We start from the raw sequence: 26,604 nt of genomic DNA on the forward strand, positions 1-26,604 counted from the left end.
TGTAATTATGACACAGTACATTTTAAAACCACTGCATCCACTTTCACTCTCTGGTGTGTGGGACTCTGTATGTATACCAACCAAAGCGCGATGAGGTGCCCGTCATGCTATTTTGACTCTTGCAGGCCGCCGTACAGACATGCCCTTTTCCTAGCTCCCCATTCATTTCCGCGTTGCACAGATTTGTTACCAAACCAGAAAGCACATAAGTCCCGCCCCCTCGCGTGGGCTCAATGAGTGCGCTCAGCAAACCCCTCGCTGTGATTGGTTGGAAGTCCTTCCTGCACCGGGAAGCCGGTGTTACAAGCAGGAAGAATGGCTGCGCCCATGTCCGTGGCTGCGGTGGGTGAGTGTGGGAGCGATGGTATATATCGCGGCACAAAGGAATGACGATAAAGTTATAACAACAATAATAATACGATTCCTTTCCCTTCCCGGCAGAGGCCTCCCGCGGGAAGAGGGCCGCTGTCTCCATCGCTCTGGTGGCCGCAGTGTTGGGGCTTCCCCTGTGGTGGAAGACAACCGAGACCTACCGGGCCTCGCTGCCCTACTCCGAGATCAGTCAGCTGGACACCCTGCGGGTGAGGCCGGGCTGCAGCTGCTAGGAACCGTGATGCAGAGCTGTCCCTTTATATACCCCCCCACCCTCAGACAGTATATTCATCCAATAAAATGTACTGCAGGGCCCAGGGTTGCCACCTTCGACTGAAGACCAACCCGGAGATTTTTTTTATTTTAAATAGAGCACTTACCTCTGGCGTCCTCCCGGCATCTCCCCCTGCAACTCACTTCAATACGGCAGCGCGCGTCACAACGTCACGCGGCGTCAAGTTGCCATGACAACATGGTGCCGCATGACTTTGTGACGTAAAGTAGCGTCTTGTTATATTACAATGTGCGTCACGTGATTCTGTTACGTCACATGCCGTTCCTGTTGTCATGGCAACGCGGCATCATTTGACGCAGTGGTTGCAGGAGAAGATGCCGGAAGACGTTGCCACCACACAGAGGGTATAAACAAAAAAGACCACCCGCTCACTCTTAGTCTTACATATTAGTCTGGGTGCACTTGGGTGGTGGCAATAGCATAAAAAGAGGTCTCTTTCCCCAAAGACAGAGAAAGTATAGAAACCCTAATTACATGCACTCTCAGATCTCATTTGTTCGGAATTGGTATCAGTCTTGGGACTCAGAAATGCACTTGAAATACTGTTGTGAACAGTGTAATAAAAAAACCTCGAGGTAACCCCTATGATAGTGTATTAGTGATATGGTTCAAATAATTTTTTAAAATAATGGGGCACAAAAATTGTTCAAAACGCATGGGACATACAATGGAGGTATAGTCTACTGTAGTATAGATCACTCAAAGTGGAAAAATATTTGTGCTGTTATTAGCAGCAATCAATACAATATTGTTCACATTGCCCTGTAAATTAAATTGGGCACTCACAAGTATTGCTCAGACTGCCCTGTAATTAAACTACAACAATGCACGTGAATATTAGGTCTCTTAAGTGTCCCAGCATCTAGATAAAGAGGGGGCTTTTTGGAGCCATATATAAATTCCAGATAGTCTTTATAGATTCAAATGAGCAAGGGCTGAATGTAAAAACCCTTTTAGATCCAGTTATGAGTATTGTCAGGCTGATGAAGTTGCAGAGTATGGGATAAACAGTGGACGGCCAGGATAGGGAGGGTAGGTATTCCCTGATAGAATGGAGGTTAGTAAATCTGCAGCAGCACAGTCCTGGTAGTATACTTGCCTCAGACTCTGCTTAGGTACCTAGAGGTCAGACAGGTGGGGGGGGGGGGGGGGGGGAGTATCTCTCAGCTCTCCCTGCACTAGTAGCTGGCCGTCCAGGAAAGGAGAAGCACTGGTAGGGGATTTCCCCTGCCAACAGCTGAGTGCGAGCAGGGAGAAGCCTCGGGTAGGGGATTTCCCCTCCTAACAGCTGAGTGCTTGTGTGGAGGATCACCAGACTGTCCGCATAGGCGGCACACAGAATGCCATGAGTAGTGACGTCAGCGGACTGCCCTCACCACCCGGAGGTTTACTAGGTAAACCCGTAGCCCTGAGACACCTGGTCAAAACCCGAAGTCTCCGGGTGAAACCCGGAGTGGAGGCAACCCCGGCAGGGCCCTTTAACTGGTTCTCCAAAGTGGCCAGATATGAAAACATTTAGGAGTAGATGTTTATTGTGATGTCCTCCTTTTTATATGTCAACATTTTGCAAGCATGTATAACATCTGTACTATATATACTTACATTCATTCAACGTAAAAGTAAGTTTCAGTGTGAAAAATTGCACATTGTTGCCTAAGCAATCAGTATTGGCAGAAGCAGAGTCCAAGGGCCACATCAAGACTATACTTGGGCCACCAGTTGATTATGACATTGGTGAATTGCACGTAGGGTGTTGCTTTTTTCAGCTGCTTAAGACGTGTTTTTTTTTTTAATTGTAATTTTTTATTAGGAGTAGCAACTGTAGATTGCGTTGCAGGCCCATCTCGCAGCAAAAGGGTGAACCATGTTCGTGCAGCGTTATATTTCTGGCCTATAGTTTTTAATTGCATATGAATGTTTTAATTTTTTGTCCTCAATCAGGGGCGGCTGTTTGTCCCCATTATGCAACTGGTGTAAATATCAAGGCAATTTTGGAGTTAAATAGATGCAAGGAGAGGCCTCGCCACCAGTGTATCAGATATACTTGGCACAGGTTTGTCCACGTGTGCACAAGTTTGTGATTTGGGGAATGCCGAATAGGAGGCATTAGGGAAGCGTTCCATGACATTCAGTGGCGAGAAAAAGTTTGAGAACCAATGATAACCAATTCCATGTCTCTTGAAAACAAAATGATGTATGAATTAGACAATGAGTAATTAAGAGTCAGGGTAAGTGCAAAAGTAAGTGAAACCCTTGATATATAAGCTAAATTAAAGGGGATAATTAGAATTGGGTGTTTAAATAATTAGGTAGATCTTCAGGTGTGAGTTTGGGAGGCCCCACCCTATATAGAGATTAGAAACGTTGTGAGTTTGGTCTTCATCGTACAGGTGTGCGGATACACGTCATGCCACGATCAAAAAATCTCGGAGGATCTCATAAAAGCAGTTATTGATGCTCATCAGTCTCGAAAGGGTTAGAAAACCATTTCTAAGGATTTGGGGCTCCACCAATCCACAGTCAGACAGTCTACAAAAGGAGACAGTTCAAGACCACAGTTACACTACCCAGGAGGGGTTGTCCTACCAAAATCTCTCCAAGAACAAACCAAATCATCCAGGAAGTCACAAAGAACCCCAGAGTAACATTGAAGGATCTGTAGGCGCCACTCACCTTGGCTATTGTGAGTGTTCATGACTCAACTATCAGAAAAAGACTGAACAAGAATGGTAACCATGGAAGGATGGCCAAGAGGAAACAGCTACTCTAAAAAGAACATTGCTGCCTGCCTGAAGATCGCCAAAGAGCACATAGATGAGCCACAAGACTTCTGGATCAATGTTCTCTGGACAGATGAGTCAAAGGTAGAACTTTTTGAACTCTATGAAAAATGTTATCTTTGGCATAAACCAAACCCTGCATTTGAGCAGAAGATCCTCATCCTAAACATACAAGCAGATCTACAAAAGAATGGCTGCAGATGAAGAAATTCTGCGTTTTAGAATGGTTTAGTCACAGTCCGGACCTAAACACCATTGAAATGTTGTGGCAGAACCTGAAGAGAGCCGCCCATGCAAGGAAACCCTCCTAGGTCACTGAGTTTAAGCAGTTTTGTAAAGAGGAATGAGCCAAAATTCCTCAAAACTGATGTGAGAGACTGACCAGCAGTTACAGGAAATGCTTAGTTGAAGTCATTGCTTCTCATGGGGGTGCTATCGGGTACTGAATCTAAAGGTTCACATACTGTTTCACACAGGGATATTGAACGTTGAATCATTTTGTGATAAACGTTGAAAAAGTATCGTGGTTTTTGTGATAGGTTATATTTATCTATTATTAGGACTTAGATTAAGATCTAATAACATTTTTACGTTTAAAATATGTGAAAATCCTAAGGGGTTCAGAAACTTTTTCTCACCACAAAGTATAATAATGGAACTAGTAAAGGTGTGTGTGTGTGTGGGTTTTTTTGCAAATCAGTACAGTTTGAAAGATTTGGGAGGGGGAGAACTATTGAAGGATGTGTTTACATTTTCTTTTAGGGTTCAGCCAATTGGTATGATTTTAAAGCGGTACCCGTGACGATTTTAAGGTGGAGTGTTCCTCTGAAGATGTCACCTCGTTTAGTTATTGCTGCCCCTTTTGTTGAGGCTATTTAATTCGGCACTAATCTTCTCTAATAGTTCAAGTTCACCTGTTTTTTTGGACACAGATTTTCTGACTGAATTTTGATGTGATTGTTTTTGATCAGCTCCAGCTTACTGTGCCTATAGAGGTCATATTTGCTAAGGGAACACTGACGGTAGAGCAGCAAAGAACAATCCCCGTCTCTGATACAAAGGAGAAGGTGTCTGTACTGAACAGTGAGTATCACAGCCAGGGGTGGTTTAAGGTCTAAACAAGTGGTTCTCAACTTTTTTTTTTTTTTTTTGGTTAAGGAATCCTATAATTGTGAAATTCTGCGGCACCCCAACTCTCTAAAAGCGCGTCTGAGATCAGATACATTGTAAGGAACCCCAACCCTCGCTAATAGCGCGTCTCAGATCAGATGCATTGTAAGGAACCCCAACCCTCTCTAATAGCGCGCCTGAGATCAGATGCATTGTTAGGCACCCCAACCCTCTCTAATAGCGCGCCTGAGATCAGATGCATTGTAAGGAACCCCAACCCTCTCTAATAGTGTGTCTGAGATCAGATGCATTGTAAGGAAACCCAACCCTCTCTAATAGCGCGTATGAGATCAGATGCATTCTAAGGAACCCCAACCCTCGCTAATGGCGCGTGAAATCAGATGCGTTGTAAGGAACCCCAACCCTCTCTAATAGCGCGTTTGAGATCAGATGCGTTGTAAATTCTTTTGTATATGGTACAATTTTCAAAGGACCTGAAAATGCAAGGAGCCCTTTAGAGACGCCCGGGGAAACCAATGTTCCTAGAAACCGTGGTTGAAAAACCTTCAGATCTCTGTAATTAGTCTTAATACACAGGTCTTGTTTATTATTGTTTTGTAATTTACGTGTGTATTATGCCAGTAAAAAGCATTAGTTTACTGCAGCGGGTGATGCCAAATAGTAGCAGTTGAAGTGGTCTACGGTATGTGTTGCATGAACCCTACATGAAGTGGTAAAGGGATTGGCTAGGTTTAGTATATTGCTGGACTCGCTCAGGCTCTGCTGGAAATAAGGCTCGTGGTAGAGAACCCACTTAAACACCGGTGTTCATAAAAAAAAAACTCTCCCAATTGAAATAGAGCCGGTGTTCAAAGAATAGTGTTTAGCAGGATGCCACCATTCTTATTAAATACAATAAATCTACAAAAATAGGACCTTTGGCACTTCACTGACCTTTTAACCACCGTGCATTGTCTTTAAAGATCAGAAAAAAGCATTCCAGAGGGATTTTCTAGGAATGTTTTTGATGTGTAAACTTTTCGTCTCCTTTTTTCCCTCTCCCTCCATCGCAGCTCAAACCAGTTTTGTACGGCGCTATGAAATCAAGTATCGAAGAACAAGCAGTGAGGAGGACGGAGCTCTGGGGCTGCACACTCTGCAAGGTGCTGAAGTCGCTCTATATACATTTGTTGCTTTCCTCATTCTGTAGGTTCTTTATCAGTTTTCCTCCCCCCCCCCCACCCGTGCGAAGCTGACACAATACCAGTGCAAAAACAATGCCAGATTTCGTGACCGGAAAAAGAAAAATACGATTTCGTGTATTAAATGATCCTCGTGTGAGGCATTGATTTAAATGCAAAAATAAACAGGTCCACCTGCACAGTCACAGAATAATAACACAATAAATGCAAAATAACTCAAAAGTGGGTGCAGAAAACTCACCACCGCAGCTCCGAAGGCAAAAGGACAATATGCCAGTTGCACACCAGGGCCAGGTTGGCTTATTCATCCATCTTGGTCCAAAGGTGGACCTTTGCTGACCTTTTTGCAAGTAATGCTGGTGGGCAACTCTGTTTTAGTGTTGCATTGAATAAGTGTACATGGTGTTCAAGCTCGGGTCACAATGGGAATATTTAGAGGTGGCGCTCCAGTGCGTATAGAAAGTTTTGAATGCATCGGATAGAAGAGAAGTGCGTTTCATCTGCAGTGCTTCCCCCCCCCCCTCCATTCTTTTTACCTGTGACTCCTGCCACAAGTGGGCACCACTGAACAAAAATGCATAACAGACATTTCTGACCATGGCAAATATTCATTTGCACAATTGGCTACTCCTGATATTTAGGATTCATGAATGACTAGTGCCACTTACTTCAAGAGGCCATTTCCATTATATTTTGGAAAGTGGTTATATGTGGTATGCTGGTCAGATCCTTACATTCTGCTCAGCTGACCCATCTTCTTAAATGTGGTCAGCAAATAACTAAAACGTATACTGTTAAAGGGGTAATGTGGCTTGGAAAACAAAAATGGCAGACATCTTGTAAACGCTACAATGTAACTGGCTTTAATGAACTCCTGCGCATGTGTTGCATTCGTGCGAATCGGAAAAAAAAAACGCCCTAATTAGTGCTCTCATTGAAAAGCAAAATGAGGTGCTAAAGGAATTCAAACCTGTCCTCGGGTTAAGACTACTGTATTTGACACCTTTTACTATTTAACGTCTCTCTTTTTATATCCAGTTTAAAAGTACTGCTGTTTTATTGTTGGTGTTTTATCTATCTCATGTAAAAATCCAGAGATACAGAAATAAGTAAAAGAGGTGAATGATCCGTGTACCTAAAAGTAAATCTGATCGAGAGACATGCGTGTGTAAAATGGGATTCAGAGGTAATGGGTGCAAGGAGACCAAGTCCGAAGTCACCTTGTATGTACAAGCAATAGGAGAGTACTTAAATGATGATGCTACCTCCATTGTGCATGATAGTTATGGGCATAACTGGTGAGATAACAAATGGATGTCATCGCATGCATTTATATCAGTACAGATATAATGTTAGATACCTGTAGGAATTCTGATCTAACAGAACGTCAGTGTGTTACTGTGCGTGAGGATTCTGTAGCTCAGGAGGTGGACACATTGAATACCTTTCCCCTCCCACCCTCTTTCTTGCAGGTGCAGATGCAGCTTTGCAACAGCTCAATAAAGGGGCACACGGTTCATTGGCTGTGTATGTTATACCGGAAACCTCTGCTCTTCTTCCTCAGGTATGTCGGACCATTTACTCGAGGGCTTATTTAAAGCCTGCCCCTCACTTGGGGGCAGATCCATCAAGCGCCGGTGCGGGTTAGCACAGCCAATCTGTTAACTCCCAGTGACTTGAATGGGAATTAACACCAGATCGGCACTTGATGGATCTGCACTAACCCGTACCGGCGCTTGATCTGCCATTTGTGGAGGTTACCCTTCATGCAGAAAGGTTGAATTGATGCCCATTTACAGATATTCTCATGGTTGGTAATAACGCAACTGTGCTTGATGTTATCATGAGTGTTCAAAATATGCACAACATAAATAGTGGTTGAAGTAACAAAAGTTGTGCTGCGTAAGTGCAGGAGAGAACAGTCCTTTAGATCAAGGGTAATGCTTTTTAAAACCCATTTCCCGTATACCATAGGTTCCCAACTCCCAGTCCTTAAGGACCACTAACTGTGCCGTATACCCCTACTTGAGCACAAGGGGTATAGTCAAAATGATTGGGCCTCCTGTGCTAATGAGGGATTAGCTTTAAACATGCACTGCTAGTGATCCTTGAGGACTGGAGTTGGAACCTGTGCCCTAAAGCAGGGGTGTGCAAACTGGGGGGGGGGGGGGGGGCGAGATTTTCCTGGAGGGCTCCGGCGGCTGCAAAAGTCCCGCACTCTTCCCCCAAAGCCTTTAAAGGAAATGCGGGGAGACTGCGCAAGGCCTCTGTAAATTCCCTTCGCTTGCAGCGACGCGTCGCCATGGCACGCCGCAGGGTGCAACGTGTCACCGCGGGGTGATGTCGCGTTGCCATGGCAATGTGACATCACGACCCCACCGTGTCATTTGATGCTGGAGCCTAGGTAAGGGGGGTGGGGCACGCGAGCAGGGGGAACGGTGCGCAGGGGGATAAGTTTGCGCACCCTTACCCTAGAGGTTCTGATAGGATTTGTCTTTAATTTTTGGATGTAAGGGAAATATTAGTACAGCATTTATTCCCCCATACTTTACTTGGCGTATAGATTACCAATGGAAGTGCAGACCTGCTAAGTCTCACTGATTTTTTGAGTCACACGGATTTCCAGCATCAGCAATTTCATAGATTTCAATGTAGATGCTATTTTGGGCAGAGAACCTCCAAATCTCGCTGATTCTCGTTATTGAAAGTTGATGTCTCAAACATTTTAACGATTCGGACATTCAAACATGATTTTAATAAGCAGAATGAAACTCCAAGGGTTGGAAACAGAGGGGGAAAAAATATATTAAAGGTTCTCCTTACAAAGCTCCAGATTTTGTGTTATTTTGTAAATAATGTTTGCTTTCATTTATGAAACTACTTTTGTACCCGCAATATATTTCCCTTCTTGCATCAATATATTTTGGCTGTAGTACATGGAGTTCTAGGAGGAGTAGAACAATAGATGGTAAAGCTGCACACCAATAAAATAAAGTATAATATACTTGCAACAACCGGTGCTCCTGGTTCAGGGAAAACTGCCTGTAAATCCTGAGATAGTAAAGAATTGATGATCAAGGGCACAATGCGGATTTCCAAAAAAGATTTCATTATCAAAATAGCACCAAATACGACGTTTCGTCCTTCTCAGAGGACTTTTTCATGCCAGTCACTTGAAAGTCCTCTGAGAAGGACGAAACGTCATATTTGGTGCTATTTTGATAATGAAATCTTTTTTGAAAATCCGCATTGTGCCCTGGATCATCAGTTCTAGGAGGCGTATCGTGGCATTTATGGAGTTCATCTTTCTTGCAATAAAGATGTGTGTTTAAAAATAAATACGATCAATAATAGGCAAAAATAAACAGGCTGGATGGGCCGCTGAGTAGTCCTGATCTATAGTCCTAAAGTGCAATTACCACATTGGCTTCTTACATCACTGCAGTTCAAGCTGTTGTTATTAAAAGGTTTTTTTTTTTTTTTTCCATTCAATATGTGCATCAATACAATCCACACACTGACAAGTGATTTAGCTAAGTTGCTGATCGATCCGTTCTCCTATAATCGATCGCTGAAGATTGGCTCGGGGTTCACTAAATGCATCCTGGGTCCTCTTCTGCTGCACTGACAGCCAAAGTGCTGTGAGGAAGATCATGTGACCAGGCAGGCACCAGATTCAATTGGCTCACTGCTAGAGAGGGCAGGGCTCAAAAAGGTGACTTTGTAAGGCCCGGGCCATAGAAGGGTGAGGCGATCCGAGCCGCGCTGATGCTGAGGCGCGATCGGAGCCGGGGGGAGGTGGTTGGAGGCGGGGCAGTGACGTCGCTGGGCCAATCGCCCGCAACGCACTGACGTCGACGTCACGGCGCCGTGACGTTGACACTGCTGTGCTGTGATTGGAGGTTTTCAGCCGACAGCGCGCTGAAAAACAGCTTGGCGCTCGGCTGAAAACTCCAACTCCTCAGCACGCCTGCGGACGCTCGCGTGAGCCCCCTCTCAAAGCATGCTCATTGAGGATGCAGGGGCTCAGCGCTGAGCGTCCGCACGGCTCAGCACGGCCTGTCCGTCTATGGACTCGGCCTAAAAGGTTGCTATAGGAACAAAAATGCTTGTTACATTAGAATACATTAAAAATCTCTTTAAATTTAAAAAAAAAAAAATTCTTAAATGCTACAAGTATTTTCTCATAGTACTGGACTGATTTATTTAAAAAAAACACATGTAGGATATTGCTTGGCCTGCAGCTTTAAAGTGGGTGAAACATGTTTGAATCTCACTCGCCTCTTGTGACCTTGTGACGGAGATAAATGTTCATATTATTAGGCGAAGCTAAGCTGTAAAGGTGCTTAGTAAATATGGACATTTAATCTCCCTGGGCCTCAGGCACTAAAATAGGACTGTAAACTCTTAGGGGCTGGCACTCTCGGGTCTATATAAGTAATAAGAAAATGAAACGACTGCACACTACCAACAAGCTCCATATATTTAATGGTGACCTAGAAATCAAATCTAATTTTCTCCCTGCAGTGTCCTCCAAATCCCTTCCAAACAGCAACAGAGACATGTTAGGGAGAGTACTACGCACAATCTCAGGCATTTAGATTTTTGCTTCTCAAAGTTGTACTACTGGCTAGTGATTGAGATACTCAGTATTATTATACATTGCTGCATTATTACAATTACTCTAACAATTTATTATTATTATTGTGCTACCGTATTCTACAGCGGAGTACATGGGGTGTCGGACACTAATATAACGGAGAAAGCGTTGCCATGTTTTTATATACGGAGTCAAAATGTAAGGAAGTCCCTGCCCCTGGGAGCTTATGTGCTGCTGGGCCTTCACTCTTGGGGTTGGTTGGAAACAAGCAGTGGCACTCCTAATAGTGTAGCTCTGTTTTTCAGGGGGTCAGCGTGTACATTGGGAAGCACCGCAGAGCGCTTGTTCAGTGTTCACCGTATCCGTCCCTCCCTACTGAAGACATCTTCCGCACCCTCTATGAGAAATTGGAGCGCATCGCTCAGGCCATGTCCTTTACAGAGGAGGCTGTCACAGCAGCGCTGTCCAATAGGATCCCCATTGGCAGGTTCAGCAAAGACGACTTTGCAAACAGCAGGCGGGCATTCAAGTCCAGTCCAGGTATTGAAAGAGGGGTACTCTGATATTTTTGTGCCTTGACATTGTCCCTGGGGAGTACAGACAGCCTCATCCAGCTATCTCGATCATGAGCAGTCCCGCAGAGGCCTGCAGTAGGTTTAAACTTTTTGGCAGTGAAAGGGCTGTAGTCGATTTACCTTGCAACTATAGTTCAGTAAACCAAACTGCTTTCATAATATCTGACTGAGTGATGACCTTTTAATGTTTATTTTGATGTCTGTTCCTATTCCTGTTTTGCAGCCGTACAGTGTCTTCATCCGAAGAAATAGAACCAAGGCACTCCCTATAGGATCAAAAAGACGGCAAATTTAGCTTCGATAGAATAGGTGCAAGTATGACGATCTGTGTTGGCAAAAACCGGATCAGGATATAATAATATAGATATTATATCCTGATCCGGTTTTGGCTAACACAGATTGTCTTACAACTAGATCTCGATCCTAACACAGACCCTATAGTGTAAACCTTCTTAAAAATAATGAGTTCATGCATCAATATAAGCCTGAAACAGTAGTTTTGAAAATAATTCCAGGTCGGAATTCACTATTTTAAAGAAAATTTACACTATAGGGGGAGTGTTAGGCCTGGGACATGGTGCAGGGAGCGGCGCTGGGCAGCGCTGATGCTCATGCTCTCCTGCATGAGCGTCAGCGAGCGCGCTTGTGTGCCGGGTGGGAGGCTTTCGGAAGGCGGGCCTGGAGGTGGATCGGGAGGCGGGGCTAGCGCGCCACGTCACAGCGCCGACGTCACGGACTGCCATTGGCTTCTGGCAGTCACGTGACCGGCCCTGCGCTTGCATGAGCGGCAAAATTTAAACTTGCCTGTCTCCTGCATTTCCACCTGCCTCCGCACGCCTGCGGAAGCGCCGTCTAAAGCCGCGCTGATAAGGATAATGTTTCCCCTCAGCGCGCCTCAGCACGGTCTTTTTGACCATGTCCGAGGCCTTAGGAGTGAGATCTAGTTGTAAGTCTTTGCTCGGTTCTAATCCACATGATTTTGAGGGCGCTCACTTTCACAGAATGACTCATATTTTAGGTATCCAACTTACAGGTAGCTGCAGTGTTGGTGCAAATGCATATTAATCATTTTCACTGCTGTAGCAACATGTTTGAGCCCCACCAGCAGTTAAAGGGTTAATACTTCTATGTGTGATGTGTGAGGTGATGTGTGAATATTTAATGACTGCAGCTCTCATCTTGCAGGCTATGAGATCACATTCAGTTTGCTCAACCCTGATCCCAAATCCCATGACCTGAACTGGAACATCCACTCTGCTTCGGACCATTATATCCAGCCATTCTTGGACAAGCTGCATCCAGTGGCCAACTTCTCTGTAGACTCCCAGGTGAGTGGCTCTTGGCAGGTAATCTCTGAGATGGAAATAGAGCAATGCACATGTCCGCTGGCACTAAACCACAATGATGAATTGGGGGTAATTTGTTGAGATTCGCAAACCCTGGAGATCTTCTCTTGTAAAGCATTGTGTAGAGCTGGGGTGACCAAATGAGGCCTGCGGCCATCCCTCATAGGCCATACCCCCATCGGTGGCGCTGGAAGTTGGGTCTGCCCGGAAGTCGGGCCCAACTTCCACATTCGCCAGCTCGCCTTCACCGCGGGACTGGAGGTCTCGCCCCATCCCCAAAGTAAAATAGTTTGTTTGAGGTGCGGGGGGATTGAGTGAGAAAGGCGGGGATGGCAGTAGGACTGTGGTACGTTCATAAGTTTGTGCCCATTTATTGGCACGCCTAAAAAAACATTGGAGTATACAACACTTTGGAACATTGCTTTTGGTTTTGGCTGCTTAAAAGCATTTGAAGGACTTCTGGTTATGGTGCCAACAGGGAAAGACCCTTAAGGAAGAGCTCCGCTTAGCACTGGAGGGAACGACCCCCCCAAACCAGCCAAAATAAGCTGCAACAAGCACTACAACTTACCCACAACCAGCTGTGACACTTCACAAAATTTGCACAGCCTGTCGTGGATCCTCGCAGCTTCCGACTGCATACCGGGTGCATTGTAAAGCATCATGATATTCTGCAATCCTCTCTTACTGCCAGCGACTCTACAGCACATCGGGACCCTCAGCAGTTCCCACGTCTGCTCGTGAGTCTATGCAGCATACTGGGACCTCCTGCATCTCCTCACGTCCGCCTGCAAACATTGAAACCACGTAGGGATCCTCTGCAGCTCCCCACAGCCAACCACTGATATCCATGAGTATCCGCACGATGTCCGTCCAAACTTCTGGCGGGATCCACGCATTCAACGGGGCGGGATCCGCGGAACTCCTGCAGCTGCCTGTGGCCGCCCCACAAATATCCGCGGAGCATCACAATCTCCCTGCGGATTTCCACAAAGTTCCGGAACCTCCTGGAGTTCTACACAATCGTCAACGTGCCTCCGCAGAGCACCAACAACCCACAACAGACCTCCGAAGTCTCCAACGAGCAGCGAGAGACTGCAACCACATGCAGACGGCCACAACAAGCTAAAAATACAATCACACAGACCCCTGCATGCTAGCACTGATTCTTGCAGACCCTTGCATTCATCCATAAACTCCTGAAAATAACACAGCCATCCACAGCCAGCAGAGACACAGAACCGTTAACTGGTGTATGGAAAAGTACTTTCCCAAACAACAACAGATGGCATCAAAACAGAGGCAGGAGAGGGCAGACGGGGGGAGGGGAAAGGCTCCAAGATTGTGGATGAGAGCAACGAGGCAGATGTCTGACGCACAGCATGCACGACCAGATTCCAATGTACAGAATAATAGATTGCAAATTGCTATCAAAAGCTGTGGCTGGGGAACTCATGCCCAAGATACAACAGGAGATTGATGCAATTCAGAAATCAATAGAAGATTTAAAAGGAACTTGCTGCATATTCTGTAAGGGTACAGGAAACCGAGGCTGGAATAAGCACGCTGGAAGACGTCAGAGGTACAACAATCTCTGGAAGAGATGCAAAAAAAATACAAGATATTTAGAAAACAAATTTAGATGACCTAGAAAATTGATCACAGAGTAACAATCTGAGGATAAGAATGGGTGTCCCAGAAAGTCTTAAACAAGCACAGCTGCAGGAGTTCTGAACAAAATGGCCGCCAGAGACGGCATAAAACCAGAGGAAATACCAATAAAGGTGGAAAGAGTGCACAGAATTGGTCCAATACTTCCAGAACAGGACAAAAACAGATTGAGATCGGTCATAACCTTAGCTTGTCTGTAAAATTGAATATACATGCTAATGACAGCACATAAAGAAACACATGGAATAGCCTATGAAGGCTAAAAGATAATGAATTTCCAAGAATACTCAATAACAGTGTCCCAAAAATGGAGGGCACATCACTTTTCAGACAACACAAAAAATTCTCCTTAATATATCCTGCTACTCTAAAGATCTTTTTAGACTCTGGGGAAAAAATGTTCACTTCACACAAGGAAGCAGAGAAATACGTGGAGGCAACAAGACGACAACAACATCATAGAGCAGACGGCAGCTAAAAAGGGGAATCGGGCCGCAGAGAATGCACAGAATCCCCTGTGATGGACAATCCGCAATACTACAATGTGATGGATAAAAGCCAGACGTCTAAGAGACATTATGGAAGGAATTATGTTAGACTGTATCTTTTTGGTGATGTTGAATAATGTGGTTTTCTTTCTCCCTGACCTATAAGTACTATATGACTAGGCTAATGCCAAATGTTCCAGGAAAGGAACTTGATATCACACTGAGAAATGGACGCACACAGAAATAAGGAGGAAACGGGAGGGTTACTTATAAAGATATCACAACAGTAGGGTGCTGAGGAAGGGAGATGAGGTGTAAGGGGGGTGGGCAAGCTTAACCATATAAAATAATACTAGGTTAATAGTAGCGCTCTTTTGGAAAAAAGAGACGTCCACGAAATGGACAAGTTATTTAAAAAATGTAACGTTAAAAGTTGTACTTGAAAATGTTTATGGGGAAAACAATGTTGTGGGAATTAACAATTAAAAAAAGGTTCAGACGCTGCAAAATAAGGTACAGGGAACAAGGGGGAAACGTATGTACGTATATGTATGTATCGTGAGTCATATCATGGAACGTTAAGGAGTTAAATAACCCCATCAAAAGAAAAAAGGTTCTACATTACCTAAAAACAGACATTTGCATTCCTACAAGAGAGACACTTGGACACTACAGACAGATTGGGTTAGACACCGCATTTTCTCCCCAGCGAAAGGGAAAAAAGCAGGAGTAGCAATACTAATAAACAAAATGTTACCAGTAGAAATATCAACCTCTATCGATAACGAAGGACTCTTCACACAAGCGGCAATAAGGATATTGGGAAAACACTGCACTCTATGCAACATTTATGGTCCAAATGATCAGAACGCATACTTTTTTTCAGGATACTGCGGTGAAAATCTTAAACAGCAAGAATAACAACTTGGGGAGGGGATATGAACACCAGACAAAATACTTATTTAGACCAGGTTCCAATATAAACGTGACCAGCAATAACACACAGACTAGGAACATGCAACTGTTTAGTGAAACTTTGGGGATCCTAGATGGCTGGAGAAGTCTAAACCCAACGGAAAGAGAATATACCTTTTACTCAAATGTACACAACACCTTTTTTCAGAATCAATTGTACTGTATATTAATCAGCTCACACTTTATGGGGAAAATAACTGAGACCGTAGATATTGTAATATCAGATCATGCAGTGGGAATAGAGAATAAGGGTACAAATACAGGGAGATCTCCCAATTATTTAACAGTTAACGAAAACTTTCGAAACTATTTGATAAATACGTGGGGAGAATATGCTGAAAACAAACATGGAACATATAAAATACCCACTATTATGTTGGGAAGCATCAAAAGCGGTGATGAAAGGCTATATAATCTTTTACGTTGCCAGATTAAAAAAAAAAATCAGTTTGAATTTTCCACATCAAGCAACGAACTCGCTAAAGCATACAGGGGATTTAAACTCTCTCCTACACTAAGCAAGCAAGAAAGAAAAATATCTACACAAAGGTACCAATGCTAAATCTGGCTAGAAAATAAGGAAAGTATGACATGTAAAATGAAATAACCAATACAGACAGTCCTCGGTTATCCCACAGAATCCGTTCTGGAAGCGGCGTTGGATAGTGAAACCGTTGTAAAGTGAGTCCCATGTTAATCGGTGGCGGTGAGCGTCGGATAACGCATTCCGGCATCGAAAAACGGCCCATAGGGTTGCATTGTAAAGCGTTGGATACGCCATTCGTTGGATAGCGAGGACTACCTGTACTTTAGATATGGAATGAAGATGAATAGACTATCAAGCAATCTACTTAAACATTTTAGAAACTCTGCACCCATTACCAAGTGATTAGACCAAACACTGAAGATAATGTGATCCCCAAAACAATAAATTACACATTTAAAAATTTCTGTGCACAGCTTTATAGAAAAAAACACGATAGAAGAAATATGGGGAAAAAATACTTCTTTAAACACATCCAGCTTTCAAAGTAACAAAGACAGACCTGGAACTACTGTACGCCCCCAATCACGGCAAAATAAATACGAAAATCTCAAACGTTATAAAGCACGGGGACCAAGTGGCCTGATGGCTGAATATTTCAAATGATTCTATCTGGAGGTAGTAAAACCCGTTGGAACAAGCCTTTAAAAAAAAAAAAAAAAAAAAAAAAAAAAAAAATGCTGAAAGAAGCAACATTTCAAGAATCAAGTGAAGTGGTATACATTAACTTCTCCAACTGCAATCCAGGGGGAGCATAAAGGGAAATAGAACAAAAAACAAAAAAACAATCTAAGTGCAGACAGTTTTTTGAAGGGGTGTATACATTTGTGTTGTCTCGGCTCTTATGTGTTGCCTACTTACAAGATGTAAGTCAAAAACGAGCGGTTTTGACACACAGTGGTCTCTGCTAGGAAGATTTCTTAACCAGGTGTAGGGATCTCCAACTCTCAGCTCAGCAACAGTGTATATGTAAAAGAAATAGTACCATAGTGCAGACCAGTAACAATAAAAAACTCGACTTTATAGGGTAAAAATAAACACTTACAATAAAAACAATTGGTTAAGGCATGAGCTGAGAGTTGGAGATCCCTACACCTGGTTAAGAAATCTTCCTAGCAGAGACCACTGTGTGTCAAAACCGCTCGTTTTTGACTTACATCTTGTAAGTAGGCAACACATAAGAGCCGAGACAACACAAATGTATACACCCCTTCAAAAAACTGTCTGCACTTAGATTGTTTTTTTGTTTTTTGTTCTATTTCCCTTTATGCTCCCCCTGGATTGCAGTTGGAGAGTGAAGAATTGTGGGACTAGTGAAACCAGTCCCCACCAGCTGGGTTTTGAGCAGGGGGTTTGAACTTATTTATTAATTCACAAGTTATTGAATCACGCCACAAAGTTGTATAAGTATTTGATTTTATTATTAACCCACTGTATAAACACCAGTGCACACTAATAGAGTTAGCGCCGTTTTCCTTCACCCTCACTTTATACATTAACTTCTTGCATAAACAGGGAAAGGATTCATTAAAACCAGAATCTTAGCGCCCAATTTCCTTAATCAACCAAGATATAAAATTGTGCACAAAAATAATGGCAGACCGCCTATGAACTATATTGCCTAAATTTATACATACGGATCAAGCTGGATTTGTAAAGGGCAGATCACACAAATTAACTGACAGTTATTGTATCAGTAGATACTGAAAAGTCCTTTTAATAATATAAATTGGGACCATTTACTTAAGTTTAGGTAGCTTTGGATTCAAAAGTCACTTCACGAACATGCTTAAAGCAATGTAATCTCAATCAAAGGCCAAAATAATGGCAGCGGGGCTCCTATCAGAAGAATTCAAATTAATTAGAGGCACACGCCAAGGATGTCCCCACTCACCACTTCTATTCAATGTGGCAATCAAGCCACTGGCACAATATCTTAGATCAGGGGTGAGCAAACTCTTCAGTCTGTGCCCCCCTGTCTGCAAACCCACCCCGTTCGCTCCCCCCTCCGTACCTTGTCTCCGGTGTCAAATGACGCCACAATATCATTTGATGCTGAGTTGCCATGGCGACGTCACCGAAGGTAAGGGAAGTTGCAGTTCCCCTTCCCGGGAACCGCAGCGTTTGCCCCCTCCCCCCCCCCCAATGACTTTGCGTCAAATGACATCGCGGGTCATGTGACGGGCGTTGCCACGGCGACACGTGACGTCACATGACCCTACGGCGTCGTTTGATGCCGCGTTGTCATGGCGCCGTGTCACCGAAGACCCGGTTGGCAGCAGGTAAGCGAGTTACAGAGGCCTCACGCCTCCACCGACATTTAATTTAAATGCTGTTGGGGCCCCTGTAACAGCCGCGCACCCCCCCCCCCTCTTAGAAAATCTCCCGCCCCCAGTTGGCGCACCGCTGTCCTAGAGTCCTAGACAAACAATTGGTGAAACCATTATCTCCGAAAGGGATCTTACATATAAAATGGAGGTGTATATACAAGTTTCCTCTACTTCAAACTCTGTCATTGTTCTCAGTCAGTGTCTCTAGTCACTGAGTCGCTTCCTTCAGATGAGGTTTTTTCAGGTCTATGAAAGTCACTAAGTGAGGGGGACTTAGCAGGTTTTGGGGAATAATAGTGACCAGAGAAACAACTAGGGAGGTGAAAACTGACATACTATTGTACAGTATTATGGAGACATTATTACAAAATAAGCATGCAGGGGGGACAGCACCCTTTGAGCATACAGCTTAACCTTACTATACGTCAACTGATGAGCCTAATTAATGTAGTTTGTTTCCATGTTTCAGATTTTGTATTATGCTGTTCTTGGTGTCACACCTCGCTTTGAGAGAGCTACTTCCAGCTACACCCTGAATGCATACAACCTGCCTCACGTCATCAACCCGGTAGAGGCCCGACTCGGTAAGGGCGCGGGGCAAAGTTTGGGTGCTCTTTTATGTTTTAGAACTGGTTCCATAAAAACAAATTGTGGGCATGAATCAAGATGCAAAAATGTTGGGATTTATTGTACATTTTAAAGTTTTGTATTAAGAATACTTTATTTTTCCATTTATTTATTTTTGGAAGGGGAGGAACCGAAAACCGAAACAATATAGAAATAAAAACGCAACGTAAAAGGATTCTATACAGGGAAAGCTGAGAACTCGTAGATTAGGAGGGGCGTCAAGGTGACCAGATTGTGGGATTTGAAGCCTTTCATTATTTGGTGCTGGAACAGGATAAGTCTGTTCTAATTTGCGATGCATTTAAATAGACCGTTCTTCGTGGCTTCATTATAATGTGCTCATCTCTGTGCAGCATAATTCCATCTATGAATAACTCATGTTGGTCCATTAAATGCGTCACAATTTTACACTTGTCCATGAGCAATATGTTTACTACAACTTTGAAATACAGGCTGGCACAGGCAGGAGAGATGTACAGGGGCAATTCAGTTCTAAAGGGCACGAGCCTTCTCAAATGTTACAAACCTTTAAAATGTAAAAAAATAGATATTTGTAGTTCTCTCTACGTTCTTCCTATGCTATACAAACGAATGGGAATTAAACCCTGCCCAGTTAGGGGTAGGATAAACTTTCAATGAATGGGGCTTCATCCGCCCTTAAAAGGCTCCCTGCTCTTCTCACAGCAGTTATTTTTGTCCTACCTGCCACAGCCAGAGCGGTAGGTTCTCAACTCACAGGTTTTGTTCTTGTTCTGGTATATCCTGGTACAGGGAGCCTCAGGTTTCCCTATTTCCAGGCAAAAGAGAAAAATTGTCCGCAGTCTCCAAATGCCACGCAAAGTCTGTCGGTAGGAAATAAGCAGGTGTAGGCTTACCTGTGGTCCTAACCATTGTGCTAAAAAAAATATGCCCCTGCATTGTGGTATTCAGTGGCAAGCTATTCCCTCCTGATTACTTGAAGACGATTTCGCCCTGGGCGTTTTGATACTGTTTCAGTCTGGAGTGTAGGGGCCATAGGTATAGAAACTGGCGATGCTGGTGCAGAGTAATAATAATAATAATAATAATAGCATGTTCTTGTATAGCGCTGCTAATTGTACGCAGCGCTTTACAGAGACATTTTGCAGGCTGATGTCCCTGCCCCGTGGAGCTTACAATCTATGTTTTTGGTGCCTGAGGCACAGGGAGATAATGTGACTTGCCCAAGGTCACAAGGAGCCGACAGACACCGGGAATTGAACCAGGCTCCCCTGCTTCAAACTCTCAGTGCCAGTCAGTATCTTTACTCACTGAGCCACTCCTTGCTCCTTCTTCAGTAACATTTCCAAAAGGCAGGATTCACTTTCTATGATTTATACTGTAAAGCAGGGGTGCACAAACTATTCGCGCTGCGCCCCCCCATGCTTGATCTACTTGTGCTCGCGCCCCCCCCTACCATGCTTCCCTGCGTGCGGAGGTCATGTGGCATCATGCATGACCCTGCGGCGTCAGTTGATGCCACGTTGCCATGGCGACGGGTCATGTGGCGACGCGTCACACAGCCAGCTGAATCAAGGTAAGTGGAGTGTTGCAGGGGCGTCACGCGATCCCTCTGCATTAAATGCCTTGGAGAAGAGCACGGGGCCTCTGCAACTCCCACTCCCACTTTTGGAGCCTGGGCGCTTGGCGCGCCCACTTTCGGTGCCTGGCCGCATGGCGCGCCCACTTTCGGAGCGTGGCGCGCCCACTTTCGGAGCCTGGCCCCATGGCGCGCCCACTTTCGGAGCCTGGCCGCATGGCGCGCCCACTTTCGGAGCCTGGCCGCTCAGCAGTCCACAAACTAATGCTGATATATTTGAGCAGAAGATGATATTCTCGTATGCAGAAGCTTGTCTTCTGCCACCTTCTTGGGCAAGTCATTTGAAGGCTCTACCACCTTTTTGGGCTAGGAGCCTAAACTTACTTAGCCACTTTGTTGGGGGACTATGATCTTAAATGCCTTGCGGCATTGGCGCACAAGCTTGGAGTCTCTGCAAGCTTTTTTTTTTTTAATGTATTATTCCCTCTGATATTGGACTTGTGTTTTTTGATTGTCTTTTTTTTCTCCGACCCTGAGAGGGATTTTCGTGGGTAGATCCCCATTAGTTTCTACTGACATAGGAGGAAGGTGGAATTATAGTTGCCTATTTACGATGACTCCATTTCTTCTAGTCCCTCCATGCCAGTACAAGATTCCCTCCCTGGAAAATAGTTTATGGATGTTCTATAGCAAAATAGTTATGTGGCTGGGAGTTCTTTCATTTTTTTTTTGTCATCGTGCGGTCTTTTACTTTGTTAGTCAGCTAGCTGGATAACTGGTGGGAAGAGGGGAGCAGGGAGCCGTGTAGGGGCTGATGGCGCCTGATTTGGTGAAAGTTTGAACCTACCCCACACTGCACAGGGCTTAATCGCCATTTGTGTGTACTGGCATGGAGGGAGTAGAAAAAATGGAATTATCGTAAATCGTCAAGTATATAATTCCACTTTTATCCATGTTACTTGTGGAATCCAACAATGTGATAAATATTTGAATTCTGTTAAGTATATTAAATTCAAGAAGAAAAAATATATTGAGCATTTTTTTGGTTCCAACATGAGTCTTCCTCTTTCCTGCATCACTGTAGTCTGAATGTAATTTGCTTATGCATTCTCTCTCCCTCTCCATTTTGTGTGCGCAGGTTCCAGCGCTGCCTCTCTCTACCCGGTGTTGAACTTTTTGCTGTACGTTCCGGAATATTCTCATTCCCCTCTCCACATCCAGGACAAAGATGGGAGCAGAGTATCCAGCAATGCTTTCCACAGCCCACGCTGGGGAGGGATAATGGTAAGATGTGTGTGTGTGTGTGTGTGTTGTAGGCAGAGAATAACAAGGGGGTTCTGGGATGATTGCATGTGCTACTAATAAGATGACTGGTTTACAGTGAGTGAGTGGAACAACTGTATGGTCTCTACAAATTGAATCAATGGGAAACTTTGGATTATATGAAAAAGTAATGGGTAGTTCCATTCCAAATCTTGCCACACACTTGCATTATTATTAAAACCATATTGCATTAGTAACAATTTCATGTAATACCCTTGAAGGACAAGTCAGTCAATATAAAAAGCGCTTTTTCGGCGCCCGTTAAAAGATGTAGTATTCCATACATACGAAGCGTTTGTGTCTGGGAATTGTAGCGACATAAAAGACGAGCATGGGGTGAGTGTCCACTGGAATGTGGGAGACCATATAAGTTGGGTCATAAAGACATACAATACAATATACAGGAGTGTTGACTGACTGCACGAGGACGGCTGACTGGTTTGCTTTTCATGTGGGTGTCAGGTGGGTGTTAGGAGCCTCACATTTGTGTACACTGTGCACAATTATGTCTGAAACCCCCCGTTTACAACGCTCCATAACATTTGCTGTTGCAGGTCTATAATGTGGACTACGAGAGTCCAGAAGAACCGAGCTTCCCAGTAAAAGTGGATATCGATATGGTGAGAGTGATGGAAGTTTTCCTGACACAGCTTCGGTAAGCATTCTTAACATAGAACCGGTGGAATAGGACGATGTTTGTCAGCTTCGTATGTCCGCTTGCTCGTCCCTATCTTCACAAGCTGCTGATGCTCATAGCTGGCTTTGTGTTCCAGACCTTGCATGTATTATGTGATGGGGCACAAGGATAAAGGAGCAGCATGTTATTTTAAAGAATATTGGGCGTATGGATGTAAATTGCTTGCAACAGACGACAGAGAAGCCCAATGCTACATCCAACATTGCAGAAATTCACAGTAAAATACTTATATATTCTCTTGAAATAGGGTCATTTAGTTTAACCCTTTGGCCAAAGCGTTTTGTAAATTGCTTGCCCTTTAAATGTAGTTGGTACACTAAAAATTGTAGCGCAATTGGGCCATTTTCAGTGCAGCCTTGTTGCTGAGCTTATTTGATTGTAGTGACTTATTCACCCATCTTATTTCTTTGCCATTCCCTACCATCTCCAGGCTACTTTTAGGCATTACAAAGGTCTTGGTGCCAGATGATTATATGCTGGAAACCCCAGGAAACGAGGGGCTGACAGACTGGGAACTGGACAGGCTCCTCTGGTCAAGAGCCGTAGAAAATATTGCTACAGTGACCACCACATTGACCTCGTTGGCTCAGCTACTGGATCAGATTGGGAACATTGTTATTAATGATAATGTGGCCTCTGAGGTAAGTGCAACAATATGTCATGGATTTACTAGGATTCTCCATGCAGTCTGAGGGTTTACCTGTCCTAATTGACACAGAAGTGTGGGTTTGAGACTTTGCATGGGGGTGCAACAATAAATTCTATAATAGTAAATGTGGGGTTGTTGAAACCCAGTCCTGTTCAGAACCAGCCGTGATGACCTTGACGGAGCCACGTGTCATACTATTACACCTTACGACTAAGATACCAAAAACTGTCTAAGTTTTTGGGTGGGACTCAATGCGCCTGTCAATTCTACATATGTTATTTACAGGACATATGAATAACGCTTTTTTTTCTGCTTTAAAAGGACTAATTAATATGCAGTTGTGTGTAGCGCATACTAGTACAATAGATGCACAAGTAATCCATGTCACAAATAGATTTATAAGTGATGCATGAGTCCGGTCCTCAAGGGCCACAAAAAGGCGACGTTTTCCAGATTTCTCTATTTATTAGCTTACCTATAAATACCACCTGGACAATTGCTTTGATGAGAAGGATCAAACTTGTACATCACTGGAATATAGTCACATTTGTGGTTCCTAAAGCACAGGAACAGTGATTTACCCAAGCTCATACAGAAGTGTAACTGGGTCTTGAACTATATAGAGAGGCCTGTGCTACTTGTGTATGTTACCCAGAAGGTAACAAGAACCACAGTCCTAAAACAGAGGCAAGCTCTGTGTCTGAATTAAGAAGCAAGGTAGTACATGTAAATATCCACTTCCTATTCATTACAATGGTAACTGTTCACAGTGACCCTGACTTTGAGTTGAGAAAACTATGAAAAGTTATGAAAAGACACGGTTTTGTCTGACATTATTCAATATGTTACATATCTAAGGGGGAGGTTCACTAAGCTTCGATACCAGGTATCTCAACGCAACCATGCATTCAAGTAAATGGCCGGTAACTCGGGTCACCCGGCGATCCCCGGTGTCCTGACTTTGTGACTCCCAGTGTTTATATCCACTTATACTGGAATTGATACTTCTCTATAATTCTAATTAGCGATGTGCAAATATCAATTCGCTAAGCCCATCTTTTGCTTGAACTTTACAAAGAGTTTGAAAATTCGACAAATTGTTTGGTCGAAATTGGCAAATTGCAGCGAAATTCAAAATGTTAAAGAGTTTTCGGCAGAGAAGAAAAATACCCTGAAGTATGCAGCGAAGAGTGATATATTTTACACTAGAGATGTTTACTTGCCAAACTTTTGAAAAATTTCATTTAAAAAAAAAAAAATAATAATTTTTTATTACATTTGTTTTTTTAAGTCTGACAAAAATGGTAAATTCTGCCGGGTTCGCAAATGTATGCGAAGTGGGCACATCTCTACTTCTAATGCACCCACCCCTTCTTCTGGCGTACGAAGCATTATCTTACTAATATGTTCCCAGTTCTAGACTATAACCTGTCTGCTTTCATTCTTTGCCCAGGTATACCATGCTGTGTCCTCTGTCCAGGTTGCATTGGCTGAGCTGGAAGCTGGCCGACTGGAGTCTGCATTCCAGGCTAGTAAGCAGGCCATCACCTCGTCTGAGAAGGCCTTTTTTGACCCCTCCCTCATCCACCTCTTGTACTTTCCAGACGATCAGAAATTTGCCATATATATACCTCTATTCCTGCCTATGGCTGTCCCTATCCTACTTTCTCTACTGAAGATAGCCAAGGAATACAAGTCAAGCAAGAAGGAACCCATCAAAACTGAGTGAGCTCGTTACTCACTGGAGACCTCAAAACCTTCCTTTGAACTCCGAGAGAGAGAGTGGCTTTATTGAAAATGCTTGTTTATTACCTGAACATGCAATGTTTTTTTATGACTTGGGGACAGAAGAAAATATATTGCAGCACCACCACCAGTAGTGAACTGTTAATTGCTGTTGGGAAAGATGACCCTTCAGTCCAAGACCTGGTTTTTACTCTTCATGTGTGTAGAGTTTTTTTTTTTGCCAGTGAGCATAGCATGTAAGCTATGTATGCGCATGTAACCAAGCATGTTGCATGAAATTGAGCCGTGACTCTTACCATAAGGGTTTCACAGCAGCCTCTAACTTTGTGAATCCTTACCCTGGTCATTCAGAGAGGCACTTACAGAAGAATTAGAATCTCAGGGAAATCATGAGACATTTATAGAAATCAGTCTAACACCACTATCTGTAGTGCTTTTTATTAGGGCATAGCGTGCTACATCGATTACAAAGCTCACAGAAATGCATTTAAATTTATAAACCTTTTCTTAAAAAGTCATCTTTTTTTAAAGGGTCAGGAAAATATTATTGTTTTCCAACAATATATTTCTATTGCAGACATGCTCTTCTGGCTTTCACTAAAGTATGTGATATGGGGAAGTACAGCGAAGGCAACGTGGGAACAAAAATATGTAGGCCCTAGTAATTGCAATTGCTTCTCTAACCTATAAGTGGTGAGCAATACATGGGATACTGGATCTTTGTTTTGTATCAAGATGTTTTTAACATTGCTATGGCAGGTCATGAACGGATTTGTATTCTTAAATCTAGAAGTGCGCAAACTTCCTGAGCTGCGCCCCCTTGCCTGGCAGTCACAGCCTTTGCGCCCCCCCTCTCCAAGGACCCGGCGTCAAATGATGCCTCGAATCATGTGACGTGACCTCGCCACGTCATTTGACGTGCGTTGCTATGGCAACACATCACCTGACCCCGCACCGTCATTGGACGCTGTGTTGCCATGGCGACGCGTCGCTGAAGAGCCGGCAGAGAGCAGGTAAGGGAGCTAGAGGCCTCATGTCTCCCCCGGCATTTAATTTAAATGCCTTGGGGAAGATCGTGGTGCATCTGTAACCGCCACGCCCCCCTTAGAAATTCCTGTGGCCCCCCCCCCCCCCCCCAGTTTGCGCACCCCTGTTCTAGATGTATGTTTAGTTTGGAAAAGATTAATGTCAGTTAAGAGTAATTTTGTTAATATATGAAAAATTAAATGAAAAAATGAAAAATAAGAGCTGCAATAGTACCCTATCCATTGCTCCTCCAAAGTTAGGACCTAAATGCCTCAATTTAGAGCCAGTTGTGGAAGTTGACGTACAGCTGGGGTGTTGTGTATGGTGTTTTATTTTGAACTAATCCCATGGAGTGCGCTGAAGATGTGGATTCAGAGCAGAGCGGGTGTGACTGCATTAACTGTTTTGAAATGAAAATCTGAAGCAAGCATCTGTCAATGTGCTAAAATATTTGTTTTTTTTAAGTCCCTTTCACATAACATAAAAATAAAAAACATGGACTGAATGGATTGCCTTTTTTGTTTTTGCATGATGTCGAGGAACAGACCATAGTGGGAGACGTAGTTATGGTAGCCGTAGTGTCAGGGTAACCTGCCGTTGCAATGTAGGGGGTCGAAATACTGGTATGCAGGGTCATCCAAATGAACATCCTCCAAATGATGATTAACAAATAAATACATTGGTAATTTT

General features: G+C 43.7%; 1 protein-coding gene across 1 annotated transcript; it reads left to right on the forward strand.

Moving 5' to 3' along the window:
- The first annotated feature begins 206 nt into the window (after positions 1–206).
- PIGS (phosphatidylinositol glycan anchor biosynthesis class S) lies at positions 207–26,604 on the forward strand. The gene is made up of 12 exons (XM_075589267.1): positions 207–346; positions 442–581; positions 4,419–4,530; positions 5,631–5,720; positions 7,232–7,323; positions 10,665–10,899; positions 12,120–12,262; positions 18,758–18,872; positions 21,612–21,757; positions 22,351–22,451; positions 22,924–23,134; positions 24,596–26,604. The coding sequence occupies exons 1-12, from the start codon at positions 316–318 to the stop codon at positions 24,869–24,871; spliced, it is 1,692 nt and encodes a 563-aa protein (XP_075445382.1). The 5' UTR covers positions 207–315; the 3' UTR covers positions 24,872–26,604.

The sequence above is a fragment of the Ascaphus truei genome, chromosome 3 (genome assembly GCF_040206685.1).
Source record: "Ascaphus truei isolate aAscTru1 chromosome 3, aAscTru1.hap1, whole genome shotgun sequence".
Classification (NCBI taxonomy): Eukaryota; Metazoa; Chordata; class Amphibia; order Anura; family Ascaphidae; genus Ascaphus; species Ascaphus truei.